At 43.0% G+C, this 19329-nt stretch overlaps 2 protein-coding genes across 9 annotated transcripts in view; one reads left to right on the forward strand and one right to left on the reverse strand.

Moving 5' to 3' along the window:
- cnot10 (CCR4-NOT transcription complex, subunit 10) overlaps nucleotides 1-11917 on the forward strand; it is a 49698-nt gene extending 37781 nt beyond the window's left edge. For 3 of the 5 annotated variants that reach the window (XM_061673656.1, XM_061673653.1, XM_061673655.1), the window contains 7 exons: nucleotides 2863-2943; nucleotides 3017-3130; nucleotides 3245-3375; nucleotides 8679-8714; nucleotides 8884-9011; nucleotides 9290-9365; nucleotides 11573-11917. In XM_061673656.1, the coding sequence (XP_061529640.1) occupies nucleotides 2863-2943; nucleotides 3017-3130; nucleotides 3245-3375; nucleotides 8679-8714; nucleotides 8884-9011; nucleotides 9290-9365; nucleotides 11573-11715 (709 nt within the window). In that variant the 3' untranslated portion in view covers nucleotides 11716-11917. Of the gene's footprint in view, nucleotides 1-2862; nucleotides 2944-3016; nucleotides 3131-3244; nucleotides 3376-4992; nucleotides 6229-8678; nucleotides 8715-8883; nucleotides 9012-9289; nucleotides 9366-11572 lie in introns of those variants that run through there. The other 2 variants (XM_061673654.1, XM_061673657.1) reach the window with 2 other exon arrangements.
- Nucleotides 11918-12154: 237 nt separating this feature from the next.
- tcaim (T cell activation inhibitor, mitochondrial) overlaps nucleotides 12155-19329 on the reverse strand; it is a 29905-nt gene continuing 22730 nt past the window's right edge. For 3 of the 4 annotated variants that reach the window (XM_061673661.1, XM_061673659.1, XM_061673658.1), the window contains 4 exons: nucleotides 15030-15121; nucleotides 14713-14945; nucleotides 14488-14619; nucleotides 13225-14343 (listed from right to left, as the gene is read on the reverse strand). In XM_061673661.1, coding sequence (XP_061529645.1) covers nucleotides 14118-14343; nucleotides 14488-14619; nucleotides 14713-14945; nucleotides 15030-15121 — 683 coding nt within the window. In that variant the 3' untranslated portion in view covers nucleotides 13225-14117. Of the gene's footprint in view, nucleotides 13103-13224; nucleotides 14344-14487; nucleotides 14620-14712; nucleotides 14946-15029; nucleotides 15122-19329 lie in introns of those variants that run through there. The other variant, XM_061673660.1, reaches the window with a different exon arrangement.

A 19329-nucleotide genomic window follows, 5' to 3' on the forward strand; every position in this document is an offset into this window, starting at 1 on the left:
AGTAGTTCTAAAATCATTGCAGGTAAACAAAATGGAAATAAGATGGAAAAGCTTACAGCTACAAACCCAACATCAGCCTGTAAAATATTTAATCGCTAGTCCTTTACTTAAAATATTATCTCATTGTATAATTTCATTTGCTCAGTTTGTTTGCTGAGTTGTTCATGAGAAGAGTTTAAAATTTGCTTAAAACCTTGTTTGTGTAAAGGCTAAAATGAGTGGTTATGTAAAATATAGCAAATTTGTCTCATAAAATTCAGTTAAAATGTTTAACTTATGTATGGAATTTTGTTAACTTCAGTGTTCAATCATACGAAATATCAGACTAAAAATGTATTCATTTATGCATTTTTATTGAGGAACAAAAGTTTTTGAAGTTTCTTTGCTCCGAAGCGATTTCTCCTCTTAGACACCAGTTCCCCTGCCTTTAGCAAAAACTCTGTCACAGGGTACAGATGAAGACTGGTGAGCATAAAAATGTAACTGCGACTTGATAACGGTGTGGATATGTTTTCTGGTTATTTTTCCAATATTGTAACGGGTCTTGTTCTGGGTGTGTTGCTTTCAGCCAGATAACCTTGGATTTCAATGATGGAATCAGCTGTAGTATTAGAGGTCATCTTGTTCTCCTCAACCTCCATATCAAGAGGTTTCCAGAGATTGTGCCCTAACAAATATCCATCAATTTTCTGAGCCGCTTATGCTCACAAGAGTCGCGGTAGTGCTGGAGCTTATCCCAGTTGTCATCGGGCAGGAGGCGGGGTACACCCTGAACCGGTTGCCAGCCAATCGCAGGGCACATAGAAACAAACAACCATTCGCACTCACATTCACAACTACGGGCAATTTAGAGTCTTCAATTAACCTCGCATGCATGTTTTTGGGATGTGGGAGGAAACCAGAGTGGCCGGAGAAAACCCACGCAGGCACGGGAAGAAAATGCAAATTGCACACAGGCGGGGCCGGGGATTGAACCCCGTGTCCTCAGAACTGAGGCAGACGCTCCAACCAGTCAGCCGCCGCGCCGCCCCCTAACAAATATTTTTGAAATAATTCTTTGTTAATCGTTAGTTTATGAACAAATGTATGATGAAGTGCTCCTATGGATGTAAGATAGCTCTGTGGAGCAGAGCCGACACTTCACCTACAATCAAATAAAAAGTTAATTTATCTGAAAATAATTCAAACCCCTTACCAGAAAATATTATATAATATTATTTAATTTAAAAACTAACAGTAAACAATGTCCAAAGGAGGAAAATATTTACCTTATTTGGTGTCAAAAGATCAAAATTATTCCAGACTCTGGAAAACTTCTTGGAACGATCCATGAAGTAGTGGAACAAGGTGAGGGCAAGCCAAAATCCAACAGCAACAGCAACACTCCATCCAACAAATCCGCAACATGTCGATACAGTTTGTTTCCTTATAAACACAATTTGTCGCAGCACATACAAACGACATACTTCCTGTAGCAGTCACATGACGTTTTTCTGAATACATTACACGCAGCAATACGGGGTTTCACTGGCGCACCAGTGTTCTTTGTCCGATCACTATTGTCTTGTTGGAAGGTGAACCTTCGACCCTGTCTGAGTGCCTGAGCACTCTGGAGAAGGTTTTCATCCAGGATATCCCTGTACTTGGCTGCATTCATCTTTCCTTCGATTGCAAACAGTCGTCCTGTCCCTGCAGCTGAAAAACACACCCACAGCATGTTGCTGCCACCACCATGTTTCACTGTATTGGACAGGTAATGAGCATTGTCCGGTTTTCTCACATACCGCTTAGAGTTAAGGCCAAAAAGTTCTATCTTGGTCTCATCAGAGCAGAGAATCTTATTTCTCACCATATTAGAGAACTTCTACTGTTTTTTAGCAAACTCCATGCGGGCTTTCATGTGTCTTGCACTGAGGAGAGGCTTCCGTCGGGCCACTCTGCCATAAAGCCCCGACTGGTGGAGGGCTGCAATGATGGTTGACTTTCTAGAACTTTCTCCCATTTCCCGACTGCATCTCTGGAGCTCAGCCACAGTGATCTTTGGGTTCTTCTTTACCGCTCTCACCAAGGCTCATCTCCCCTGATTGCTCAGGTTTGGCAGGACGGCCAGCTATAGGAAGGGTTCTGGCCGTCCCAAACGTCTTCCATTTAAGGATTATGGAGGCCGCTGTACTGTTAGGAACCTTAAGAGCAGCAGACATTTTTTTGTTACCTTGGCCAGATATGTGCCTTTCCACAATTCTGTCTCTGAGGTCTTCAGGTAGTTCCTTTGACCTCATGATTCTCATTTGATTCTCTGACATGAACTGTGAGCTGTATGGTCTTATATAGACAGGTGTGTGGCTTTCCTGATCAAGTCCAGTCAGTTCAATCAAACGCAGCTGGACTCCAATGAAGGTGTCGAACCATCTCAAGGATGATCAGAACAAATGGATAGCACCTGAGTTAAATATGAGTGTCACAGCAAAGGGTCAGAATACCTATGGCTGTGTGATATTTCAGTTGGTTTTTTTTAATCTGCAAAAATTTCAACAATTCCGTTTTTTTATGTCAATATGGGGTGCTATGTATACATTAATGAGGGGGGAAAAATAAGTTATTTTAGCAAATGGCTTCAATATAACAAAGAGTGCAATATTTAAGGGGGTCTGAATACTTTTCGTACCCACTATATATGAATTTCTTTTACAAGTGCATAACGCTTACAATATGAACAGGTATTTCCACAATTATCTTTTTTCAGGACAAGCGAATGACAAGTTTGAGTGAATTTCCTTAATGTGTGTTGTATGCTTGTTTACATTGGAAACTGCGCTCATATTTCTCAATCTTGTGTTCTGATTAACGTCATCTGATGTGTAGTGGGAAAGGTCAGGAGGCTGACAGATTACTCTCTGCAGCACCATCATCTCCTCTCAGAAAGCAGGAAGTGGAAAACCTCAGGTACTTTGACTAACGGATCTGTATCTTCCTGTGGCCAAGCAAATACAGTACTAATGCTATGTTTAATATGTAGGTGTTCCATCTTGGCGTGTAGTGCCTATGTGGCATTAGCACTAGGAGACAACCTGATGGCTTTAAACCATGCTGAGAAACTGCTTCATCAAGCCAAGGTGTCAGGCTCACTCAAGTAAGTTCTATGTTTGGCTTTCTCTAGCTCTCAGGAAGTTTTGCAAAGTGCTTCTTGACCTCATAACCCAACCACTGTAGCATCTTGATTTGAATCATTCTCTTCTGTCTTCAGGTTCCTCGGTCACCTCTATGCAGCCGAGGCCCTCATTTCATTGGAGAGAATCTCCGATGCCATCATGCACCTCAACCCAGACAATGTCACTGATGTGTCAATTGGGGTGCTGACTAGTGAGCAAGACCCAGGTCTGCTGCTTTTCGCATTATAAGCACTGTTGGGAACATTACTTTGGAAATGTAGTTGTTTACAGTTTACATATTTATTACACAAATACAGTGTAACCTGGTTTTAACAGACTAATAGGGGCGGGTGGTTGACCGTTAATGCAAATTGTCCGTTATATTGAAGCACTTTTTTCGTGGCCATATGGACTCATTACTATACTAGGGCTGTTACTATCTAATCTTTTTGGAATCGCACTGGGGAACACAATTTTTGTTGAGTTAGGTCTGACAGCTGTTTTTAACAAAATTTTGGGTTGCGCAATCCAAAACTGATCTCAGTTTTTCTCTATCACATCAAGTTTTTGAACAAAGTGAGAAGGAAGTGGAACAAAATAAATATATAGCTATGTAAATAAAACAGTAAGATGGAATAGTTACAAGCTTTGAAAACTAAAAAAAAAAGGCATAAAACAAAATACAACAATGGTATGCCCATTGTTACAAGGGTAAGACAAAAGCCAGCACAAATCCTCTTAATTCCTACTATGCTAGCTTTCTGTTTGCAGTTATTGATCGTACTGAACTCTTGGGAGCTGCACACACCTCTCACCGCACTGTCTCAATAGTGACTGCACAAACAACTAACTGTAGATGCGTGTAATCACAATCAGCTGGCACGTCTTACTACAGCTAATCAGTGGAATTTTGCTTATTTAGAGGGTAATTTTTTTACTACTAACATGCATTTTATTCTCATTTATGAGGGCTGGACTTCTATCCATAAACTTTATGTTTGTACTGAGTGTATGATATAAATTCTGCAGAATTTGCGACAACAAAATCAGCCTTTGTTAAATGGTTAGCATTCATGATTAGCATTAACGCACTAGCGATTCCCATTTTAAGAAAAACAGCAAACTACCATTCAGCTCACTCATACATGTTATATGTACATTACACATTTAATAGTGTCTTCATCTCTTATAAATGCTCCTCTATCTTTTTTGACAATTTTTTTTCACTGGCCCAACATTGCCTCTGTCTGCAACAAATGTCCGTGTAGCCAAATGGTTCCGGGCGGCGCACATATGCTTTTACCAATACTTATTTATTGCCTCGGGACAGAAATTTTTGTGTTGAGCAATTTTTTTGGTCGACTTAGCAGATTTTTCTTTTTCACAGCTGTATACTGTACAGTAAAAGGTGATTATGTACTTTTATTGTGGCCTAAAAGGTCCAGTACAGTACTAAGTTATTATAAATATAAAAAAAGCTTGACAATGTTTGAAAAGTTTTAAAATGTATCCAAACTCACCATACTGGTGTGCTTGGTGTAGACATTGTTGTACTCATAGGTGAGTCAAGGCACGGTCGCTTTCATGAGCCGCAAAGAATTAGTGTGCTTTTTAGTTCTAAATCCGTTGCCAGAGATGAATGGCTTGACAAAAAAAAAATGTTACTCTACCAAACATAGCATGTTCCAGACTCCAGAGAGTCTGGAATTTTTGTAATCCTCTTTCAGTTAACACCGCCGGCATGCCTCTCTCTCTCTCTCTCTCTCTCTCTCTCTCTCTCTTTCTTTCTTTCTCTCTCTCTCTTTCTTTCTTTCATTCTCTCTTTCTCTCTTTCTCTGTGCAGAGCACTATGCGACAATACATAGAACTCCTGCCATCATGACCACCACATCAATGCATGGCCTGGAAATGTGCCAGCATTCAACATGGCAGCCAAATATCAATGCATTGCCTTTGATGGAATGTCAACACATTCAAACGACACATGAAAGTCACATTGACCTCACAAGTCTTCTATTGGGCTTCCTGGGCACAGGTATTAACACTAGATAACCCAGGTTGCCTGATCGTCGTGCCTAAGTGGCCACCATTTTGGGAAGGTCGTCGTTACCCTGAAGGCAACGGCGCACATTTAGACAGTATTACAGCATTACATTTATCCATCCATCCATCTTCTGAGGCGATTCTCCTCACTAGGGTCGCGGGCGTGCTGGAGCCTATCCCAGCTATCATCGGGCAGGAGGCGGGGTACACCCTGAACTGATTGCCAGCCAATCGCTGGGCACATACAACATACGCTGGGAACACATACATACATACGCTGGGCACATACATGCCAGCCAATCGCTGGGCACATACAAACAAACAAGCACTCACATTCACACCTGCGGGCAATTTAGAGTTTTCAATCAACATGCCTGTTTTTGGGATGTGGGAGGAAACCGGAGTGCCCGGAGAAAACCCACGCAGGCACGGGCCAGGCAGGGCCGGGGATTGAACCCCGCTCCTCAGAACTGTGAGGCTGACGCTCTAACCAGTCGCCCACCGTGCCGCCGCATTACATTTAAATGAACAAAAACAACAGCTTTCATGTACTGGAGTATTTGTCTGGCACTGTCTGCCCTAACGTGGATATTTCAGATCACTTATAACTATAGAAAACGCCATGCAGTAAATTGCAGTTGTGGTGTTGTAATTTTGTGCATACACACACACACACACAGCAACATCAGAATTTGTACATTCAAATTGTATTTGAATTTGTTCAAGCTGTGGTTAAAAAAAAAATCGAAGTTACTCATTATTTACTCAGTACTCTTACTCAAGTAATTATTTGGAGGACTACTTTTTATTTTTACGTGAGTCACATTATTGTCAAGAACAGTACTCTTACTTGAGTACAATATTTGGCTACCCTACCCACCTCTGGAGCGGACATCCTCTATTGCGACACTTACTTTTAAGCAACATTTTTGCTCATCAGATCAGCCGTTGTCGTATTTGTTGCACTGGTCTTTTGTATTTTTCGCGTTGAGGTGCTGCGGGTCGTGGCCCTGGTTGTAATCCCAGCGGAAGCACAAAGCACACTTTTTTTTTTTTTTTTACAATTATTTTCCAGATTGCTTAATTTGTTAAAATCTAAATAATTCTCTGCGGGAGTCCGGGGGATCCCCCCAGACCTTCCCCTACGTTTTTTCTTTTTTGGTCACCTTTTTCATGCCTTTTGTGTTTTCATGTCTGTTACTGACGTAGTTAACATTAGTTGTGTAACTTGTTACATTATTCATTTATGTAATGCATATATACAGTGGGTACGGAAAGTATTCAGACCCCCTTAAATCTTTCACTTTGTTATATTGCAGCCATTTGCTAAAATCAATTAAGTTCATTTTTTTCCTCAATGTACACACAGCACTTCATATTGACAGGAAAAAAAAAACAGAATTGTTTGAAATTTTTGCAGATTTGTTAAAAACGAAAAGCGTGAATATCATACAGCCATAAGTATTCAGACCCTTTGCTGTGACACTCATATATTTAACTCGGGTGCTGTCCATTTCTTCTGATCATCCTTGAGATGGTTCTACACCTTCATTGGAGTCCAGCTGCGTTTGATTATACTGATTGGACTTGCTTAGGAAAGCCAGACACCTGTCTCTATAAGACCTTACAGCTCATAGTGCATGTCAAAGCAAATGAGAATCATGAGGTCAAAAGAACTGCCTGAAGAGCTCAGAGACAGAATTGTGGCAAGGCACAGATCTGGCCAAGGTTACAAAATAATTTCTGCTACACTTAAGGTTCGACCTTTGGTACGACCAGAACCCTTCCCAGAGCTGGCCGTCTGGCCAAACTGAGCAATCGGGGGAGAAGAGTCTTGGTGAGAGAGGTAAAGAAGAACCCAAAGATCACTGTGGCTGAGCTCCAGAGATGCAGTCGGGAAATGGGAGAAAGTTCTAGAAAGTCAACCATCACGGCAGCCCTCCACAAGTCGGGGCTTTATGGCAGAGTGGCCCGATGGAAGCCTCTCCTCAGTGCAAGACACATGAAAGCCCGCATGGAGTTTGCTAAAAACCATCTGAAGGATTCCAAGATGGTGAGAAATAAGATTCTCTGGTCTGATGAGACCAAGATAGAACTTTTTTGCCTTAATTCTTAGCGGTATGTGTGTAGAAAACCAGGCACTGCTCATCACCTGTCCAATACAGTCTCAACAGTGAAGCATGGCGGTGGAAGCAACATGCTGTTGGGGGTGTTTTTCAGCTGCAGGGACAGGACGACTGGTTCCAATCGAAGGAAAGAAGAATTCAACCAAGTACAGGGATATCCTGGACAAAAACCTGCTCAGGACAACAAGACAATGACCCTAAGCACACAGCTAAAATAACGAAGGAGTGGCTTCAGAACAACTCCGTGACTGTTCTTGAATGCCCCAGCCAGAACACTGACTTAAACCCAATTGAGCATCTCTGGAGAGACCTGAAAATGGCTGTCCACCAACATTCACCATCCAATCTGACCGAACTGGAGAGGATCTGCAAGGAGGAATGGCAGAGGATCCCCAAATCCAGGTGTGAAAAACTCATTGCATCATTCCCAAAAAGAATCATGGCTGTCGTAACTCAAAAGGGGGCTTCTACTAAATACTGAGCAAAGGGTCTGAATACTTATGGCTGTGTGATATTTCACTTTTTCTTTTTCATAAATCTGCAAATATTACAACAATTCTGTTTTTTTTTTTTTAATGTCAATATGGGGTGCTGTGTGTACATTAATGAGGCGGAAAAAATGAACTTAAATGATTTTAGCAAATGGCTGCGATATAACAGAGTGAAACATTTAAGGGGGGTCTGAATACTTTCTGTACCCACTGTATATAATATATATGTATATATATATATCTATAGAGAGAGAGAGAGAGTCTGTGTGCGCCCGCATGTATGCGAGAATACCCCCACCGATAATTGTTTCTCAGATTTTACTTTTTGATGGATGGATTGATGGATATCTTTCCACGATGGAGGAAGTCTGTGCTCATAAACCTCTAAAGAAAAATTCATCGGGAAGAGACTAGAAACTGAACCCCCTCCAACTCACCCTCTTATAACTGGGCATGTGTTCAGAATTGACCAATTACTTTCAAACTCGTGTTAAATGGGAGTCGGCACACAACTGCCATCGTTTAAAGTGCGACTCGTTAACCCCAAATAAAGTTCAGCTGTTCTCGTAGGCTTTGTGCCCACTTGTGGAACCACATAGGTTTTTTTAACTTTTACTTCCCGTCTAAAAGATTTGCGTTTGAATTGAGTTGTACAAATTGTAGGTCACATTATTGTTGGAAAAAGTTTTGAAATGATTGATCTTGATCTTTTTGTTTTATATCTTCCACCTGGCACGTTATGAATCAAATTCATTTTAAGCGTTGTCTGTAGGCTCATTTTGCTTTTTCCAGATGTCATTCGCGATGAATTACTCACCCTTTAAGACTTTTCCGACGAGTAAATTTGAATTGCATCTTGTTTTTCTCAGCAGGTTCCGATAAAGGAGATGAAACGGTTGAATCTTGTAAGTACATTTTACTTTGACCTTCCCCCCCCCCCCCCCCCCCCCACACCAACCCAAATATAATGACGAATCCGAGTACGTTTAGGAATTTTCAAGGAAGAGATGTATTTTATTGATTGATTGATTTTTATTTTTTTAAAAATTGTTTGTGTATTTCCTTTCTTTGCAGCTGGCAAGCAGACCCCTCTCTGTTATCCCAGCAGTGTGACTTCAGCTCGGGCCATGATGCTCTTCAACCTGGGCAGCACGTACTGCTTACGAAGCGAATATGACAAAGCCCGCAAGTGCCTTCAACAGGTAACCGTGGCGGTCAATAGTCGCCTGACAGCAGTTGGGTCCTTGAAGTGCAAATCAAACGGCACTAATTGTACTTTTCCCAACATTTCTTTATTTTATTCGTCTGTGCCACAGTACTGTAGTTTAAATTCATTCCCGCGTAGGATGTAGTTTCCCCAGGAGATCTTATATCTCAAAAGCAGATTGTTCTGAAGAAGTTACTTGCCTTTGAGTTTGCTTTGCCAAGTTGTTGTAGTTCGTACAGTCTTACACTTCATCTTGTTTGCTGTCTTTCTCAGGCTGCATCCATGTTGAACACTAAGGAGATTCCACCGGAAGCCATTCTGCTCGGAGTCTACTTGGAGCTGCAGAACGGTCAGTTGCCAAATCTAATTTTAGACCGTGTTCACTCTGCAATTAGCTTTTCTTCCAAACAGTCCTTGTTGTCAGCAGCTGGGGCATTCACAAATTTGGGCATAATCCATAAAACAAGACACGGAGGAAACATTATGGTTTGCATCTGCTAGACATAACATTACAGTGCAGCATTTGTTCCATCACCTTGATATTCATCTTAAAGTTCATGTACTAGTATGCTTTGTCCTCACTAACAGGACAAGTCAGTGCACTTGTAGAGCGACTGTTATATTTTTCCCACTGCGTTACTCGTGATGCAAAACTGCTAATCTGCGTTTTGGTGCCGCTACCAGGGTGCCCCATCTCTTGCTCCGCTACACACACACACACACACACACAAAATGAATCTGTGCAGCCTGGTACCAAATGGCCATTTCACAAAGCCATGGTAGGGAACCACTGCTTTTAAAGTGCGACCAAACAGGAGGGGAAACAAATCTCTTGTAAATTTGACACATCACAGAGAAGAGTTGTTAATAAGATGGACAATGACTGAATGGATAGAAATATTGCAAAGTATGTAAAATCAGGCTTCAAAATGGTCAAGAAGCTTGCAGACGCTGTGGGCGTGTCACAGAGAGTGAAGATGCTTCGAAGATTTTCCATTGGCTCATGGCGTTTCCACGCATTCTGAGCCAATGGCAGCTTGACAGGCTTGACAGATTTGAGTGCTTTGGCGCCATACTAGTTCTATAAGATGCATCATTATGCTTCAAAATGAGGTTCTGAGGAGATAGAGATTTGGAGAGTGAGAGTATTTTGGCAAGTCAACCAGACCAAGTCCCCAAATGACAGACCATTATCTTTGAAAGGTTTTCCTTAAAAACACCACACACACAAAGAACACTGTTTCTGAATTCACACACCCTTGATCATTTGCAAAGTAGGAAGGATCTCTAATCCTGTTAGGGACTTTTAGTACAGTTTTTAAATAAAGCTCAATGCTTTAAATAAACCCTTAACCAACATTTAACAGAATTAGCATTTATTCTTTGGGTTAATCCGAAATGTGTTTTAGAGTATAGGGGAGAGCATCTGCATATTTTATTGTCATGACGATATAATCATTATTTGGTATGAATGAACAAAACACGCGGCACGGTGGACGACTGGTTCGAGCGTCAGCCTCACGGTTCTGAGGTGCGGGGTTCAATCCCCGTCCCCACCTGTGTGGAGTTTGCATGTTCTCCCCGTGCCTGCGTGGGTTTTCTCCGGGCACTCCGGTTTCCTCCCACATCCCAAAAACATGCATGAATTGGAGACTCTAAATTGCCCGGAGGCATGACTGTGAGTGCGAATGGTTGTTTGTGTCTATGTGCCCTGCGATTGGCTGGCAACCAGTTCAGGGTGTACCCCGCCTCCTGCCCGATGACAGCTGGGATAGGCTCCAGCACTCCCGCGACCCCAGTGAGGAGAAGCGGCTCAGAAAATGGATGGATGGATGAACAAAACACTTGAATGACCATGCAGACTTTTCTGAACTTTTCTTGCTGTCATGGGAAACGGTGCCAGTGCTTCAGTCGTGCTCTTTAGTGGTTGCTATGGCTCCAGTTGTCCACCAGATGTCACCGTCATTGAAGTCGTGAAGCTTTCAATCTTTCGCCCGCCACTAGATGACACCCATCTCTATATGATATTAGTGCTATTTTTCCTCATTAAAGAATCATTGCAATTTATTTATTTTTTTGCTCTAACAGATTAATAGTATTTCCATTAATTTTAATGTGGGGGGGGGGGTTGAGAAAGGAGTGTTTTGAGTGATGAGCATGACCTAGGAACGAATTAAACTCATTTCAAAGCACCATTGTATGGCGATGCCACAAGACGGCAGCTAAATTAAGCTCCTCCTTCAATGCAACACAGTTGCTAGGCACTAAGGTGCAATCAGATGGTGCCAAGTAGTATTTTTATATTAAACATGGCTTTGGTCTGAGCACAAAATCAGCAAAGGTGTATATGTATATATCTATTAAAAAAATAATAATAATACACAAATAGGTGACTGTGAATATGCTGGGTTACTACCACCTTGGTGACGAGGAACAGTTAAAGTGAGGCGAGGAACTTCATTTATGGTCAGGCCATCGCCAAACCATTGCACACAGCATGCTAGTTCAGTACATGAGTTAGGCCTCAAAACTGATCATCTGTGTCCATGTCTTCAGGGAATACTCAGCTGGCCTTGCAGATCATCAAACGCAACCAACTGCTGCCCACAGCGGTCCAGAGGGTGTCACCGGAATCCCGCAAGAAATCCGTCCATCCAATCCAGCTTCCCTCGTCGTTCACACAAGTCCAGCGTAAATGAGCCTCCGTATTGATGTTGACCATTAGACCACAGACACGCATTCTGAGGAGCCTTGATATTTATTATGCTTCTTCCCTCAGCATCAGGAGCAGTTATTGAAATTAAAATGTGACTGTTGACTGAGGCACACCAAGGTCATTCTTATTTTTAATTCATTTTGCCTGTAGGTCTGAATCACAAAAATAAAATTTTATTTACTATAGTATGTGCGTTTTATAGTGTTACTCTGTCCCCATGTTTAATTATTGCGTCAACTTTTTCAGTCAGTGGAAAGTGTGGTATTTACAGTGGGGCAAAAAAGTATTAAGTCCGTCACCAATTGTGCAAGTTCTCCCACCTAAAAAGATGAGAGAGGCCTGTAATCGGCATCATAGGTATACCTCACCTGTGAGAGACAAAATGAGAAACCCAACCCCCCCCCAGAAAATCGCATCAGATTTTTCAAGAATTTATTAGAAAATAAGTATTTGGTCACCTACAAACAAGATTTCTGGCTTTTACAGACCTGTAACTTCTGTAAGAGGCTCCTGTGTCCTCCACTCGTTACCTGTATTAACACATTCACTGCCATTGACGGCTTTAGAAGTCAAATATCCATGTTAACTGGCAAGGCTGGCAGTGAATGAGTTAATGGCACCTGTTTGAATGCATCAGTATAAAAGACACCTGTCCACACCCTCAAGCAGTCACACTCCAAACTCCACTATGGCCAAGACTGCATAGCTGTTACGAATATTTTTGACTCGTAGCAAATTGAGGTAACCAAATTATGAGACATCTCTTGTGATGCAGTACAGTTCTACACTGCAAACGGCAACCATCAAAATAAAGATAGTTGAATGAATAACTGACCGTGTTGCTAAAGAATATTTGAGTAAACACCCTGGACTGTCGCCAATCACAGGGAACGTGAAACGACCATTCACAGCTTGGGAGGAGGAGAACATGCAAACTCCACATGGGACGACCTGAGACAAGATTTGAACCCCGATCCTCTCGACTTGAGGCCTGCTGGCTCTAATGCACATGCCATGACTTTATTATAGTTGTTTTGATAAATCACATTTCAAAAAGGCTCAACGGGGTCCAATTTAGCTGCAAAATGATTAGGATGCCCCCCTGGTGAGGTGTTGCGGTCATGTCCCACCGGGAGGAGACCCCTGGGACGACCCAGGACACGCTGTAGAGACCTGGGGCCTCATTTACAAAAGGTACGTACGCACAAAAAGGTGGTGTCCGTTCTTTTTCACGATAAAGTTCAGAGTGACATGACCGTGGAAATGTGCGGTCCCTCACGCCAACTGCGTGGCTGGCGTACGCACGTTTCTGCAGCGTTTGGTGCTTTGGCGACACTTTGAGGTGATGCTGGGAAACTGTTCTCATAAATCTGCACATCAGAGACACATGAATAATTAGCACTGATGAACAATTCACGACCGGCAACATTTGATTTCAACTGACTCCAGCACATGCACTGAAAAAAAAAAAAAAAAAAAAAAAGTCATTTGAATTTACTTCATTTGTACATGTGCATCAGTTGCACATGATTCAAATGTGTTTAAGTTGACATAATTTACCCCTCTTCTCCTAAAAAAGAAAACATGCTTTTTAATAAGTAATCAAAAGGAGGAGGGAGGAGTCGGCTACTCCAACATGTGCGCTCATTTCCACGTTGATTGGAATGTACGAAGGAAATGTGCTTGGATGCATGAGTTTTCGTTTTCTGGATTTGAGCGTACGCTGTGTTTTAGGAGGAAATCCACGTTAAGTCTTTGTACATGAGGCCCCAGGTCTCTCGGCTGGCGTGGGAACGCCTCGGGTTCGCCCCGGAAGAGCTGGGGAGAGGGAAGTCCGGGCGTCCCTGCTAAAGCTACTGCCCCCGCGACACGACCTCGGATGAGCGGAGGAAAATGGATGGATGGACATTTGACAGAAGTGGTTGCTGAGTAAAAGAAAAAGACCCATAGGGTAGTCCCAAACAACAGATACATTGAAAATGGCAACTTTTATTCATTCATTAATTTTACGTATCGCTTATTCTCAATCGGGTTGCGGGGGTGCTACAGCCTATCCCAGCTGACTCGGGGGGGTTGAAATTGAATTTACATTAGACTACTGGCCAAGTCTTCATGTTTCCCAAATACTGTATTGCAGTAATGGCCATTTTCTCAATAGTTACAGTTTCAACATTAACATGGCTCCTCCTTTTGGTGTTGTTCAGCAAAGAATAAAGTGTTTCCTATTCAATGATTCATCAGTTATTAAATATCAGCTACTGAATAATTCATCATTCAGGTCATTGTGAATTGCCTGACCATTTGTTGAAAAGCAACAGATGTAGGTTCACATTAATAAACTGCCATGTGAAAGGTACCTTGTGGACTGACTAAACCTTGTCGGGTTCAACCTTTCCAGTCCCAGGGGATACAAAGGTCTCCGTCCTGCGTAACCGAGTAGAAATGGGAAACGCAAACATGGAGGCCCAGCATGAGGGGCGAACGCTGGCCCAACAACCTTTTACAGCAAAGAATTATCTGGCTGGAGGTGACACTGGGCTCCTTGGAAAGACCCTGCAGAGAAAGACTCTGGAGACAGAGCTTCATCACAGCCTCCTCTTCTGCCTGCAGCCTGCACATAGACAAACAAGTTGGGCGTTAGCAACGCTAATGAACCAAAATGAGCCCTCCTCTATTTATATGTAACTGGAAATCATGCAGAGAGAGGTGTTTCCAATATTTTGACCCCCATGGAAGGTGGGTGTATGTGACTTACAGTTTTCTATTTTGAGAGCGTTGTCTGGCACTGGGTGCGTGGCTCTGGAGGAATGCCTGCAGCTTGAGCAGGTCGCAATTGGTAGGTATGATGAAGTGGCCCATCTCATGAAGACCAGGACTAGACCGGCCCCTGTGAATGATACAAGAGACATCTTCTTAATCGAGTAGGTCCAAGCCAAACTGAACAAAGGTGAAAAAAACAAAAACAAATGAGACCGTGTACTTCTCCAGTATCATGTTGAGCCCCTCAAGGCTTCTGGGGTGTAGACATAGCCTCTGTGATATCAGATTATTGTGGAAGTTATTAAGGGTGCCGTAGAGCTCCGTAATGGCCTCGACCGGTCCCAGTCTCTCCGCGTGAGCGACTTGAGTCCCACCCAGGAGAAGACTGATCCTCTCCTTGAGCCACTCCGTCTGCTGATGCAGGACACGGAAGCCCGGAAGCTGCTCCAACAGCTGGGAGGAACACAAGTGGAGCAGGTGAGGACTGTGAGGGGACCCAAACGCGGTCTCAAAGGAGATGTACAGGAAGTGCATTACTTTGCTCCACTGATGATGAACATCCGTCGTTCCCAGCATGACATGCCCAGAGGCGTTCATCCCCGATTGGTCAGCAAACACAACCGTGTGACCTGGAGATGAGCTTGAATGAGTTGGTTCACTATCATGTGTTCGCACGTTTTGTATTGCAACATCCCATTACAGTACAGTGTTACCCTGAAGAAAGAGAGAAAGAAAGAAAGAAAGAGAGAAACATTCTGCAAGTACTTCATACCCCTCAAACAAGGTTTATAATTGTCCTTAAAAAGTCCATTTTTTTTTTCTTTTATAACAGACAAGGCGATGGCTAAATTAAATGAAGTTCTTGTCCTCACTTCAACACAGTGCCTTGGCACCAAGAGATTTTATATATATATATATATATAGACCCTTTCCCCAAAAAATGTAATATCATGGAAAAGTTTATTTATTTCCATAATTCCATTCAAAAACGTAAACCTGCATAGATTATAAATTCAGGGCCCACAATTTAAAATATTGATTTGGTTATTTTTACATAATTTGGGCTTCGAGCTCATAAAACCCACAATATCAGGAATTTCAAAAATTAGAATACTGTGAAGAAATCACCGTTTACTTCTCAGTTTTTGTAGAAAATAAAATGAGGGTCGCATTAAAATCAATCAAAATATGGTACTTTCAAAATGAGATGTTAATCAATATTTGGTTGGGAATCAGTTTGCTTTAATCACTGCCTCGATGCGCCGTGGCATTGAGGCAATCGGCCTCTTGTATTGCCTGGGAGTTACGGAAGCCCACATTTCCTTGATGTTTGCTGTCAGTTCTTCTTTGTTTTTGGGTCTGGTGACCCTCATTTTCCTCTTGAGAATAACCGTTAGATTCTCAATGGGGTTTAGATCTGGCGAGTTGGCTGGCCCGTCAAGCACTGTGATGGCATGGGCATCAAACTAGGTTTTGATGGTTCTGGCTGTATGGACAGAGGCCAGGTCTTGCTGGAAGATGAAATCTGCATCCCCATACAGATCCTCAGCAGAAGGAATCATCAAGTCCCCCAAAACATTCTGGTAGACTGTTGCGGTGACCTTGGATTTAAGAAAGCAGAGTTTACCACCACCTGCACTGGACTTTGCACCCCAAATCATGACTGACTGTGGATATTTCACACTGGACCTCAAGCAGCTTGGCTTCTGTTCTTCACCAGTCTTCCTCCAAACCTTTCTCCCGGTTGCGGCTGAATGAGGTGGTTTTTGAAGTTGCGACTCCCGCCTCATTCCACTCTTTCTGGTTCTCTGCTAGATTCTTCAATCGTCCCCCCATTTGATGCTCCGCTGAAGCCCACGGTCATCTCTTTTGGTGGTGCATCTTCTCCTGCCACTTTTTATAATATATATATATATATATACACACACACACACACACACACACACACACAGTGAGGCAAAAAAGTATGCACCAATTGTGCATGTTCTCCCACTTAAAAAGATGAGAGAGGTCTGTAATTTTCATCATAGGTATACCTCTGCTATGAGAGACAAAATGAGAAATAAAATCCGGAAAATCACTGTCCTGCCCTTCAGGCAGGTTTAAGTCCATTTGTACATGCAGACTTTTATTTCGGCGCATCCGGTTTAGAGGTAAAGTGTGAGGAACTCTTGGGACATATTCACGTCACAGGAGAGAATAAAACAAAAAAGAAAAGAAAAAGCGATCGTGTCGAAGCCAATGCACACAGCGTGAAGTTGTTCAACTCCTGCAGAGGCGACGCCTATATGTACTGTGTCATATATTGTTTGTTGGGTGATTTCATGTGTAAATGTGCGCTTAGAGCCAGTTTGTGAGCTCCCCGTGCCACGCAGGCACGGGGAGAACACAATTAATGCATGCCAAAAATATGCATTAATTGGAGACTCGAAATTGCCCGTAGGTGTATGTGAGTGCGAATGGTTGTTTGTTTGTATGTGCCCTGCGATTGGCTGGCAACCAGTTGAGGGTGTACCCCGCCTCCTGCCCGATGACAGCTGGGATGGGGTCCAGCACGCCCGCGACCCTAGTGAGGAGAAGCGGCTCAGAAAATGGATGGATGGATGGATGGACATGCCTGGCATCATCTGTTCCAGAGTTTAGCTCGCTGTCTCGCTCGGACTAAACCTAGTCGTCTTAGCGTACAATCACAGTGTCTGATTTTTAAATAATTTATTAGCAAATTATGGTGGAAAATAAGTATTTGGTCACCTACAAACAAGCAAGATTTCTGGCGCTCGCTCACGGACCTGTAACTTCTTCTTTAAGAGGCTCCTCTGTCCTCCACTCATTACCTGTATTAATGGCACCTGTTTGAACTCGTTATCATAATAAAATACACTTGTCCACAACCTCAAACAGTCACACTCCAGTCCACTATGGCCAAGACCAAAGAGCTGGCAAAGGACACCAGAAACAAAATTGTTGTCATGGGTGTGTGTTTCGCGTCACCACGGATGAACCCATGCAACTGGGCAGTTTCCGTCTCTCCCCTGAGGGAAGGGCGGTGTTTCTATTGCGGGCAGTTGGGTCAGTCCGTGAGCAACTGTCACGTCAAGGTAGCAAGGGCGGGAGCAGTGAGTCTAAATTTCATTAAGGAAGACCCTACCCAGGTTCTTCCTAAAGTGACACTATGCTCTCCTGATCAAGTAGTTCATACACCTGTATGAATTGACTCTGGTTATGATGCAAAGTTACTCAACTCCCTCCTCGTTAGAAGGATGCACCTTAGAACCTTTCAAATAAAACGTCACCGCAACACCTATGCTGCAGACGGAGGTTTTATGGGCAAGGTCACTCACCGCACCCAAACACTCACATTGACATTTCCTGATTCTCACTCGGAACACATTAGTTTTCATGTTTTTGACTCCATGAATCATGACTTATTTTTTAGGGAACCCATGGTTGAAATTTCATAACCCCCACATTGACTGGTCCTCTGGGCAGGTTATGTTATGGGGCAGCAATTGCGCCCAGAACTGTTTCAAGCCTGTGAGGTTCAGGGGTATGTTTCAAATGACAATCCACAGACCCCATCTGGGGATCCTGACTTGTCTCAAGTGCCCACCTGTTACCAGGACGTTAAAGACGTTTTTTCCAAGTCCAAGGCCAAATCCCTTCCACCCCACAGACCTTATGACTGTGCTGTTGACTTGCTGCCTGGAACCACACCTCCACGAGGGAGGTTGTTCTCTCTTTCAGGGCCGGAACACAAGGCTATGAAGGAGTATGTGGATGAATCACTGGCAGATGGGATTATTCGCCCATCTTCATCCCCTGCGGGAGCCGGATTTTTCTTTGTGGACAAGAAGGACAAGATTCTGCGACCCTGTATCGATTACCGGGGTCTCAACGACATAACGGTGAAAAACAGGAACCCTCTTCCTCTCATCTCCACCGCCTTTTGAGTTCCTGGAGGGAGCCAAGGTTTTCACCTAACTAGATTCAAGAAATGCGTATCTTCTCGTCAGGATAAGGGAGGGGGATGAATGGAAAACAGCATTCAACACACCAACGTGACATTATGAGTATTTGGTGATGCCTTTTGGAGTAACTAACGCTCCAGCTGTTTTCCAGAACTTTGTCAATGATTTCCTGCATGACATCTTGAATGTGTAGGTTTTTGTATATTTGGACGATATTTTGATATTCTCCCCGGATGAGGAGACTCACATCATTCATGTCCGCTCTGTATTGCAGCAGTTATTGCAGAATGAGCTATATGTCTAAGGCTGAGATATGTGAGTTCCACAAGGCGTCCGTTTCTTTTCTGGGGTTCGTGCTGGCTCCAGGTGAAATCAAAATGGACCCTTGGAAAGTTGATGCCGTGACTAATTGGTCCACTCCCACGTCACGCAAAGACGTACAAAGGTTCTTAGGGTTCGCTAATTTCTACAGAAGGTTCATTAGAAATTTAAGTTCTATAGCCTCGCCTTTGCATGATCTTACCTCACCACACAGACCTTTTGTATGGAACCTGCTTTGTCAGGCAGCTTTTCAGAAACTTAAATTAAGCTTTACCTCCGCTCCCATCCTCACTTTGCCAGATCTCAAACAGCAGTTTGTGGTAGAAGTCGATGCGTCTGATGCCGGTAAATATCTCAAGGATGGTAAATTACATCCTTGTGCTCATCTCTCCAAAAAACTGACCCCACCCAAGAGAAATTATGATATTGGTGACCGTGAACTGCTGGCAGTCAAGGTGGCTTTGGTGGAGTGGAGGCACTGGCTAGAGGGGGCACATGCTCCATTTTTAGTATGGACTGATCACAAGAAACTAGAATAGTCTGCTAAG

This window comes from Phycodurus eques, chromosome 4 (genome assembly GCF_024500275.1).
Source record: "Phycodurus eques isolate BA_2022a chromosome 4, UOR_Pequ_1.1, whole genome shotgun sequence".
In the NCBI taxonomy this organism is placed as follows: Eukaryota; Metazoa; Chordata; class Actinopteri; order Syngnathiformes; family Syngnathidae; genus Phycodurus; species Phycodurus eques.